Source organism: Nelumbo nucifera, chromosome 3, assembly GCF_055504915.1.
Source record: "Nelumbo nucifera cultivar China Antique chromosome 3, China Antique-T2T, whole genome shotgun sequence".
Lineage (NCBI taxonomy): Eukaryota > Viridiplantae > Streptophyta > Magnoliopsida > Proteales > Nelumbonaceae > Nelumbo > Nelumbo nucifera.
In genome coordinates this window covers 47488087-47499411 of record NC_142651.1, presented here as the reverse complement: position 1 = coordinate 47499411, position 11325 = coordinate 47488087, and the positions used below count along the sequence as shown (strand labels likewise).

The following is an 11325-nucleotide window of genomic DNA, read 5'->3' as shown; positions in this document are numbered from 1 at the left end:
TATCCCTAACCTGCTCTTGAAAATTATTAGGGTAAATTGTTGAAATCTCGCTTGAAGTTTGATAATTGCAATCACCTCCCCTGAACCTTTTGATACAATTGCAAGTAAACCTCATCTCTTAGAATCTTCTGAAAAGAGGTATAAAAATGTCCAAAATATTCATGTAATTACTATTGAGGCTAGTTTCTACATAAAAAAGAATACAAATTTTATAAACAAAAGAAATAGAGAATTTAAAGTTATAGAATTCGAATTAGCTGTTCAGTGGGCTGTGGAACCAATGATGAGGTTATTGGTTCCACAGCCTGTTGAACAGCTAAACCTTGCTCGGAAGAGTATGGGCTAATATGAGGATAAAATTTGGAAAACAAATGTTTTGATCAAAAGTAATTGTATGGGTATTTTAGATATTTTCATATTTTTTTAGAAGATTCTAACAAAGGAGATCTACATGCAATATGTAAAGTTCAGGAAAAGTAATTGAAATTACGAAACTTCGAGGTTTTAGCAATTTACCCAAAATATTAAAAACAACTTTTGATACAGTTGTGAAAATATTTATTAAGTGCTCATTGTACAAGTATGTGCCATCCAAACTCATCCAGATTCACTGCATTCTTGTTTATTCTTACCATTTCATTGTAGCAGCATTGCTCATCAAGTAATCTTTCTCAGATAAATTTTTTCAACAGTTATCAAAGGGAGTTAAGTGGGCCCAAACAAACTTTTCTGCGGGCCGGGCATGTCATGAGCTTTCAACTTCAATCTCACGTCCAAAAGGAGAGTTCGAGCCCACGTTGGGTTCCTATGTAATTTTGAAAGGAACAGCAAACTTGTTTTTCAATGGTTCATCTGGCTGGTTGGCTTGAAACTTTCAAAATGAGAATATTGATAGAATCATAGAATTCATGATGCCCTCAGGGAATGTAACTCTTCTAAGTCCGACTGTGATAGCGAAAAATTAAGGGTAGTCATCAAAATTTTGAGAGGAATCATCAATTGGTGTTGATCAAAATTCACATAAGGTTTCTCTTCTTTCTCTATCTTTTCTTTCAAATCAAACAAAGTCTATCATATTTTCTTCTTGTTCTAAATTTAAAGTGAAAACTTAGGGGGCATTTGGCAAATCTTTTCATATCTTAATTTTTTAGGAATTAAAGACAGGAAGCTGGAAAGACCCAGGCCCCAAAAAGGCTCGTGGAGGCCCAAAATGGTAAAAAATCAAGAAGTTTCAACTCAATAGACCACGGTAAGATAGGATATTTACCAAATGGTTTTGATCTTTGAAGACAAGATCCCAAAAACTTAATTTGTCTTTTAAGCATCTGGGCCATTGAAAAATCTTCTTAAAAAGACTTACTAAATTACACCTTAGGCTCAGTTTGAAAGGAATACAAATACAAATATATAGAATGCAAAACATTATATTTTGTATATATTTATATTGTCTATATTTGTATTTATATTCATTCCAAACTAAGTCTTAGTAAACTTGGGCTTGTTAAGGATAAGGCATATCATGAAGAAGCTCTTGCTTATCTAGTAAACTTGGGCTAGTCAACTTGGGCTTGACTATTATTTTGTGATTGAACCTTTTTGGAATGTAGAAGTTGACTCTCTGGACATCATCAAAGCTGATTTCGGAATCTATGGGCTAAAACATTAAAAAAATTCAAAGCCCACGAAAGATGTAAACCCATTTCTTTATTTTTTTCCGACTATAAATAACTTAATTCTTGTTAGACTCCTTGCACCTATTGTGTGCGGGATCGACCCCATTGAAATTGCTCAATATTTCAGATTTGTTTTCTGGGTTGCTTTTGTAAAGAAGTATAGATTAAGCAGATAGCAAAATCATAGCACCATAGAGCCCATTTAGGCTATGTTTGGTTTGAAAAACGTTACAATATTAACACCATATAGGTGTTGGTGTTTATTGTGCATAAAATCATTGTTTGGTTTTAAATTTTTAATATTTATCAAATAAATACTGAAAAATATAACTGCTTTGATTTATATGCATAAGGTGTTAAAAAAATTTTCAAATTTTTGCTTCTCCTACATCTAGACATTTATTGAAATGAAATGCTAATGTGACACACTTTAAGCTGAAGTAAAAAATAACTTTATGAGATATTATTTGAAACGTCGATAAGACGTTCAACACCCACAAAGCCAAACAAATACTCAATAAAAATTACTCAGATGCTACCATTCCTACTAAAGTTAGTATTGAATAATATTAGATGGGATCTAAAGTGAATTAAAGTACCGTGGATTTTATTTTAATTTAATTATTATATAAAAGAATCCACTATTTACCATACATATCCATCTCAATCAGATTTTAACATAGTCATGATATGATCCATTGATAGCTGATGTTAATGGGTCGGGTTAAGTTGTAGATTCACACTGACCCGACTCTATCAGGTTAGTAGCATGCTGTTTAATCGGGTTTGATTTTCGGATCAGGTTACTGAATCCGATATATGGGATGGATTGGGTCAGGCCAGGTTTGGTATTTCATCTTTTTTTTAGTGGGGGCTGGTTCAAAATAAAGCTGCATTGGATCAGGCATAAATTGATTCAAACCTCCTGTGTTCAAACCTGACTTGTTGACATCCTTAGATAATTATGATACGACACAAAATGATAATGATAATGTCATTCTTGTATTTTTCTTTTTCATTTTGTTTCAATGGAACTGATCAGTTTTGGATTGGATCCATCCAAATCAAAATCAATTAAACAGTCAATAAAATATATCGGACCAGTCTAGATTTAATGGTTCAAAGTATTTATTAAATTAGATTAGATTAGACCTGATTCATTCATAATAAATTTATATTAAATTGGGTCATTGAACCAATATCCAATTCATTGATAGAAGACAAAAATGCAGATAGCGATGGATCATACAAACTAAGGCCTACACTGTGGGGGGTATGGATTTTGTGAAATCAAAATTATTTTTCAACCGAATAGTGTCTCATTTTTTTCAAGCAGGTCCCACATGTTACATCCTTAAAACATTAACAAGGAAAAACGGTTAATGGGATCCAGAAAAGTGAAAATTATTAGACATTCTCTCATGCATAAATTTTAAATTGAAATTTATGCCTTAAAAAATAATAATAAAAAAAAGAAGGAAAAACGAACAAATCTCACATAGTCACATGACACCAATGGAATCCACAGGTTAAATGCTCTTATGGTCCCGTTCATGTGGGGGCCACTCATTGAACGGCGACCGTACACATACTAAGTAGGGCAAGAGAAGTATGTATGGGGGGAATGGAGAAAGCGACTTTAGCTGCTGTAGCCTGCCACCATAAGCATAAAATTGACAAAGGAGTTAGATTAGGTGGAGGAACTAACTGATTGAGGATCACTATTCACTCACTCACAGTCACAGACTATGAGATTATTAATCTACCTATCTCCTCCCCTCATATGACTACCCTACCTACCTACCTCTCCCAAATAGTTCTACTGAAAAATTCATGATGTATTGTAACAGAAGTAAGATTTTTAATGGATATAATAATATAGAAAGGAGTCTATATTGATGTTATTAGTCATTTAGTTGGGCTGCAATTTGGGTGGACTCGAGTTGAGTTTGAATATTTATGAAAGTTTAAATGGGCTTGGCCCCAAAATCATGGCCCAATGAAGTAGTATATCATTCTCTAAATGGAGTATTTCAATTGCGAGTCCGGATTTCATGCACATTTTTCTTTACATTCTATTATATTAGTTTTCACGATAAGGAGGATTAATTTCTCTAAAATCTGTGTAATAGAGGAGAAACGAAGAAGATCTATTTCTAATCTACAACAAAGGAGAAACAACAAAATTTATTATTTATTTGCATCGTTGTGCGTTTTTTTTTTCTCCATTTCTCTTTGCAACAATATTTATCTCTTCTCCGATAGAAATAAAATCTAACCTCAACTTTCTAGACGATCATGATATCTATATATATATATATATATATATATAAAGAGAGAGAGATCATTCCATAGCCCTCTTTGCAAAAGCCTTCTCATAGCAAAAACATGGTCAAGAAATTTTTACATAGATTTGGATTCTTAAAAAGAAATTGCGGTAAACCCTTTAAAGAAGAAGAGGGTTTTCTATTTTCTTAAATGTATTTTAATATTTAAAAAAAAAAAACGCATCCATTAATTAGTTCATAGGAATTTAATCGTGGGATGCTGACCTGGTACATTTACAGATCTTAATGTGCAGGTGCAGGAGATCCGGACTCCTCTTCAATTGCACCCATATTAACGACTATATAGAAATTCCTGATGTTAGTGCAGGGATTTATTTGTAGAGGCATTTAGAATCCATTATTTGATACCTAGTCAGAATTAGAATAAGTTGGAATAGAATCTTCAGGGATCTCAATCCCAAGGGAAGGGAGGGAATGGTTATTCTTCGAATGGGAGATATCATTCCATTAACAATGAGAATGGGATTCTAATTCTACCCAAACAAACATTTGGAGATGGAATGGAACATTCTGGTTCTGATTTCAATTCTAAACCTATACTCCCACAAACCAAACAGATTCTTAGCATCCGAATTGGTCTCATACGCAAACCTATAACCTGCCTGGATAAGATCCATAACAGTAAACCCCATGTCATGTGATGTCCGACCTTTTAGATTCAGTTATTTTAATAACCCAAACCTGCTGAAATATATATATATATATATATATATATATATATATATATATATATATATATAAATAAATACGGTAAAGGGTCTAATCTCATGTCGACATCTCCATCATACGCCAGACTATCTCAAGCTTCATTCTGGTTGCATTCAGTGCTCAAAGTATTCTAGACTCAATACTCTCTGAAAAAGAAAATATTTGAAAACAAGCTTTGAAATCTTCATTCTCCCTGATGAAGATCGATCAAGCTATGGAAATTTTCCTTCTAAATTTGCAGCATTTCGTATATTGCTCAACCTGAAAATCGACACATATCCCACAACAAAATACAATATATATCTATAATTTGGAACTTTGTTAATTGGCCATGTGTGAAGGTTTTTACAGGAATTAGAATCAATTAAAAGGGTATTTTATTAATTTCCAAGTGAGGGGAGGGAAGACTTCACATCTGCGTCCCACAAGGAGGCACCCCACAATGCCCCGCAACACATTGCGACCTTGTATTGGGATCCATCTCCTGATAATAGTATAGGATATGATAAGACATCATGGGAAGATGTTCCCAATACAAGGTCGGAATGTGCTGTGGGGCGTAGATGTGAACTATGGAGAAAATGCCATTCTACTGGGAACGGGAATAGAATTCCAATTCTACGTACCCAATCAAACAGTTGAATCAGATCCGATTCCAGACCCCTATCCCTGCAAACAAACGGCCCCCTAATTTCCCCACGGTCATTTTCCAAAATGAGCGCTGGTCCTCTTGATTCAATTCCTATGCTACCAATATATCTCTTAACTTTGAAGGCTTATTTTTCAAGTTAAAACAAATATATACACAACCAAAAAAAGCAAACGACAAAGATAAATGATTCATCCAAACGCAGCCTACTCAAACAGAAAATTGTTCTGTGATTATTCTGTGCATGGTTTGGTATCAAACTGGACTGTAACTCGTTGATGAACCAACCAGCTTCTCTTTCGGTTTAATGTCTGGTCCGGTTTCTTGAGCAATGTGGAATTTTCCCATGAACTGGACAACGACAACGAGAATGTAGGATGATAGTAGGAGGAAAGGATATAACCGTAATTGAATATTAACTCTTGGTATTTCGGTCATTTCGTAGAGATGGTAGGCTTGGTAGCTAATTACTCTCACAAGTCACAACTATTCCTGGAAAAAACAACAGCACGCCATTCTCCGTAAATATGTGGTTATGAACAGCAACGAGCACCGTTCAATTCGTTTTCAACCGTCACTCCACTCTCTCGATCAAACCCAGGTCAGTCCCATCAATTTTTCTGAATTTTAGCCCGTTTTTTGGCATTCAAAATGTTTTAATGTTTTTGTAGAAATTCTTTAATTTGTGGTTATAACGCGGGTTGTATTATATTTTTTTTTACCTTTTTGTTTTTTGATTTGTTCTTCATAATGGGTTCGTTCTCTTTTTGGAACCGTTGTTGGTTTTTGAATTAAGATGTGATGTTCGATGGGTATTTTTCTGAATGGAGTAAAAAGCTCTCTGAAGTCTGAAATTCCTTTTTGAGTAATTCTCATGCTTTTGTTTGTTTATTTATTTATTTATTTTTGCTTCTGCATTACTTTGTAATTTTTTTAATCTCTGTTTTCAGTAGTTTTCATGAGTTTTGCAAATTTTTGAGATAACACTGGTTTGGTTTGTCTATGTCTTCTGCAGAGTCCTGCTAGTAATTGATATTCGGATGCATCCCTTTGAGTTTGCACTTCGCAGCTTTCGTGATTTCAGTACTGATTTAGAATATTTACTTTTTCAAAAATATTTTGTCGGTTTGATTATATTTGACAATCTCTTGTTTATTCTTAATCTTGTTGGTAGTGTGGTTTGCGTAATCCTTGTGTTGGGGAGAGCTAAAGTAATTGGTTTATACAATTCTAAACAATGAAAGAACATATATCGTAGTTCGTTAAGAGTTTCAGTTCTTTCATGATCTTGAGATTCCTCCCTTGATTTGCCTCGGCAAAGTCCACTGTCCACTTATTTTCTGGGTATTTTGGCAATCTGCCTTGGGAGGAATCTCTGTCTTAGCGCATGAAATTATTTTGCTACATGCAAGTCCTTCAGTCTTTGTACTAACATCATCGAATGAGCCTCTCATGGTTTTCTTCCATAAATTTGCATTGGATTAGCAGGGTAAAGCTTAAGGGAGTTTAATTATGAAGTTCAAACAAGGGAATAAAGTAGAGGTGCTGAGGAGGAAAAAGGATCTATTTGGGTCTTGGTATCCTGGAAAAATAATTTCAGTAGATGGAGATCACTACACTGTTAGATACGAGGCATTTCTAAACCATGAAGGAAAGCCAGTTGTTGAGAAGGTTTATGCAAAAGGTGTTAGGCCTCAACCGCCATCAATGAAGGGAGGGGAACAATGGGCTGTTGGTGATACAGTTGAGGTCCTTGATGTTCATAGTTGGAAGCCAGGGAAAATTGCTAAAGTCATGAACAATAATCGGTTTGTCATCAGAATGTTTGGGTCCATCCAGCTTAGGGAATTTGACAGAAATACTCTACGGGTTTGGCAAGTTTGGCGCAACAACAAGTGGGCTTTGAGTGGGAAGGTAGAAAATCCTAATTCCTCATTATGCACTACTGGTTTTATTTTGAATCCTGACTTTCTCATCTTACTTGTGTGTTTCTTGCTATCTTGCTAAAATCCTGGATGAGGGTACAAACTTTGTCTTCTCATTATTTGGGATACAATTTTGTTGGGCTTCTGAGAAGAATTCTATTATTTTGTGATTGTTCAATGGCAGAACTTGCCAAAACATCACAATAATTGATTTATTGCTTTTACTAGATTTTATTTCTCACTTTTAATAGCTTATAGTGTTGGTTTTGTTATATTTACCAACTTGAATTATTCCTTCATGTTGATGGCATGCGGGTGGTGTATCTAGTTGAATAAGGAATTTCTTAGAAATAATCTTAATGGAGAAATTTTTGGCCATCCTTTTGCTTGTTTGGATAGGGAGCCTTGATTTTTGAAGCAATTTAATTTTTACAATAAAAGGAATATCTTCCATAGCCGTGATTCTAAGTTAATTATACCACCTCAAAGCTTGTTTATTCCTCTTTCTGTTAGGCACCTTAGCGCCAGCTGTTGGATATGATAATAATGTCATTCTTCCAATATCCAGTGGTTTTCATTGAAGTACAATTAGTTAACTCATTGATGGAGCTATGGAATTATTGTCCAGTGTAAAAACATTGTTGGATTTAAAAAATTCTACCAGAGCTTAAGTTACCGACATTGTTAAATAGGTTCAGGTATAGGTGTACAACACTATTCAGGCATATGTCCAAAAGTCAGTTTGTTTGAAAAATCACCATAAACAATGCCAACTCAAATTGGCGTACTGCTTGGAACCGATATATGGATATATGATATATTCAAAAATAAATATTTAATATCCAATCATGCAAGAAAACTATGTTTAATGTTCTAGATCCCATCCATTACTGATATTGAAAAGGGGGTGTATCAACAAGAAAAAGAACGCAATAAAACTTACTATAATAGTGCATAGAAAATCTATATTAGATGAGGTTTAGAGGCATTCCAGGTTGAGCAATGAGCATTGCATATGTTCAAGCTTCAACTTCTAATGTCATGCTCTTTTAATGATAATGGTTAGTAATTTATGTTCAATGTGTCTCCAGATGAGTGGACACATACCCAATCCATCAAAACTTTGCACTGAAAAAATGTATTTAGATTGTCTGATCAAACACATATGCCATACCCACACTGAATTTGTGCTGTCTAACATGAGCGCGTTTGGGATAAGAAATGGTTCAGGTATGTCAATCACTCGTATAGTCTGCCTTTATGTTAGGAACTTAATATTGTTATAAATTTAATGAAAGTTCATGCTAGATATAATTTTATGATGATGTTATGCATCAACATTTAGGAAGCCTAGTGGTGGTTTTCATATTTGACCTGAAGAGGAATAATACTATGCCTTACCTTGTAAATATTGAGGGATTTATGGAATGTAGGCTGGAATTTGATTCATGTTGGAATGGTCTTGTCAAGTGATTGAAGGCTCAGCTTTGGAATCCTCCAAGCTAACCTCTGTAACAATTTATTATATTGCTTGGTGCAATTGTAAACAGGCTGACAAGTGTGAGAAAACAGGTTTGAGTCTGAGAGCAGTCACATTGTACCAAAAATGTCAAAGGTTAGAACTGTATCTACTATCTAGACCACTCCTCCCCAAGACCTGGATGGCTGGGACCAGCATTGGGTTATGACCCTGTATGTATTTGTTGTTACTCCTACTGCAGTGGGTACTGTTCTAGTCTTGTAGAAACAATGGCAGATGTGGATCAGCAGCATGAATTAGAAATACTTGAAAAATAATCTAAATCATAGAAATTGTTTTGTTTATAAATATACTGGTATGATCTATGTGACTCCTACATGAAAATGCTTACTGATAAATTACAGTTCTCCTAATTATAAATTAAAGTGCATGTGGGCTCTATAATTGTCAGTTTTAACATCTGTTACTCTCCTAAGAACTCTCAAACTGGAAAGTGTGTTTATTATGGATGTGTGTGTAATACCTTAACAAGTCTTGTGCTTATGGTCTCTATTTCTATTCTTTGGTTGTCTTACTGACAATATCCCAATTTTTCACCAAGAACTAGGAAATATGATTGCATATATTCTTTATAATTTTCCATTCTCTACTTATTGTTTGGTTTGATCTCAGCAAAAGAAGCCCTAGCATTTCTCATGTGTATGTGAAGCTTTTTAATCCTGATTTAGTTAGCAGCAGCAACTGTTCTACTGCTTTTTTTCTGGTTAATTCCATCAGAAGTTCTGATACGTAATAAAGTGTTTCTTTTCAATGTGTTTGTATGGGGTGGAGGGCACAAATCTAAGAGGTTTTTGGTATGGTGATTTGGTTATTTGTTCTTCATATCTATATAATAAAATCTCAGTTAAAAATACAGTTCTAAGTATTACAAAAGGTATATTATTTATGTCAGTAGATTCTTGTGCAAGCCTGAAGTTGACTAAGCCTTCTTACTTTGGAGTATCCTTTTGGGGCTTTTCCTTCAGTGAGATCTTTTGACTTTATGGAAGTCCTAAGGGTTTTACACTCTGAACTTGTCACTAGGCTGCTAATAGTCCAGTTTTGATGTTCACAAATTCTAAGAATTTTTATTCTTCCTGTGTAAATAGCCACCCACACTGCTTTGGCAGTGGTCTCAGAATCAGACTTGATTTACTTAACTGCTAATAGATGATGGTCCTTAGTAGTATTTTCTCCAGTACTCCCATGTAAATTGGTTGGATTTCTATTCATTGCCTAAACTTTATGGAACAGCTTATGGTCAAGTGTTTTGTGTCAGACTGCTGGGTCTCTCTTGGTTTCTAATGAATTAAAACATATGCTTGCAGGTTGATGGAACTAAACAAATTGACACTAAAGTTGTGCAAATTTGCTCGAAGTATTCTCATGGCTTGGGAGGTGGGGAATGGGAAGAGTTCAAGACATTCATTCCTGGGAGAACATTGAAGAGGAAACATAATTGTTGTTATGAGTCATCGCATTATGATGCAGTCTGCCAAGGAGGTGGTAAGAAAGAGAAACCAGTCATAAAAATTGAAGGATGTGACGGATTGCCCATGAGAACTCTTCCATTCCCCAAGCAAGTGGATGCTTTTTCTTCCCAAAATTTCAAAATGGGTAAGAAATGCGTAAATGGATCTTTTGAGATGGATGTTAAAACAGACAAAACAAACAATTATGTGCTTCATCCATCTGCAATGCCTGTTCAGGTTACTGAAGAGAGTAAACAATGCTCTGCTTCTAGTTGTAGTAGTAATGATCACCAGGAATTTACTGCTCAAAATTTCCAACAATCATCTGGGAAAATTGCTTTTAGTTCTTCCAGTGATGTTTGTTCATCCTGTCCATCTATGACCAGGTTGAAAGGTTTACCTTTCTGTGTCAAAGAAGAATTAGAAGCCAACATACATAAACTAGAGCTACATGCTTATAAATCAACTATGCAGGCGTTGTATGCTTCTGGTCCTCTAAGTTGGGAACAAGAGTACCTCTTAACAAACCTTCGTCTATCTCTTCACATTTCAAATGAGGAACATCTTAACCAGCTCAGGTACCTCTTATCTTAACAAGTTCTTTGACCACCCTTGTTGATTTTCCTTTTCTTACTAGGCTAGAATTAGAACTAGATAAGTCTCAGTCAATTGACATTTTTTTTAAATGTCCATCCTCTTGTAATTATGTTGAGTTAACAAATAAAAGCAGGGAATCCTCTACCACGTTTTAGGTAGACCTAAAATGAGCTCTGAAAAATATTCCAGCACACTGCTTGTATACTGTAGATATATGTAAATGTTAACGAGGAGATCTGGTTTTAGTTCTTGAAATTTGAGGCCTTAAATATGCTTTATTATAAAAGGTGTATCTCCCTGTTGTTGTTTGTTATTTTAAATGACACTTTAATTCACTGTATTTGATTTAGAATCATAAAACTACTTTGCCAATTTCTTTTTTCCCTAGTCAATTTTATATTTCACATAATAAAATGCTTGCTGGTTTGAGGAAA

At 34.6% G+C, this 11325-nt stretch overlaps 1 protein-coding gene across 8 annotated transcripts; it reads left to right on the top strand.

The window, feature by feature from the left end:
- Positions 1-5829: 5829 nt before the first annotated feature.
- Positions 5830-11325, top strand: LOC104609591 (uncharacterized). Of its 8 annotated transcripts, none has more exons than XM_010275953.3 (4): positions 5859-5979; positions 6394-6461; positions 6867-7292; positions 10151-11325. In XM_010275953.3, the coding sequence occupies exons 3-4, from the start codon at positions 6891-6893 to the stop codon at positions 10886-10888; spliced, it is 1140 nt and encodes a 379-aa protein (XP_010274255.1). In that variant the 5' UTR covers positions 5859-5979; positions 6394-6461; positions 6867-6890; the 3' UTR covers positions 10889-11325. The 8 variants fall into 8 exon arrangements, with proteins under 8 accessions (XP_010274254.1, XP_010274255.1, XP_010274256.1 ...); XM_010275954.3 differs by having other exon boundaries at positions 6864-7292; XM_010275955.3 differs by lacking the exon at positions 5859-5979 and adding an exon at positions 6026-6243.

What these genes read in the sequence shown, in the direction of transcription:
- LOC104609591 (XM_010275952.3), top strand. Translation starts at nt 6,891, where the DNA reads ATGAAGTTCAAACAAGGGAATAAAGTAGAGGTGCTGAGGAGGAAAAAG. An exon ending in AGTGGGCTTTGAGTGGGAAG is followed by an intron (nt 7,293 to 10,150) that starts GTAGAAAATCCT and finishes ATATGCTTGCAG; the next exon opens with GTTGATGGAACTAAACAAAT.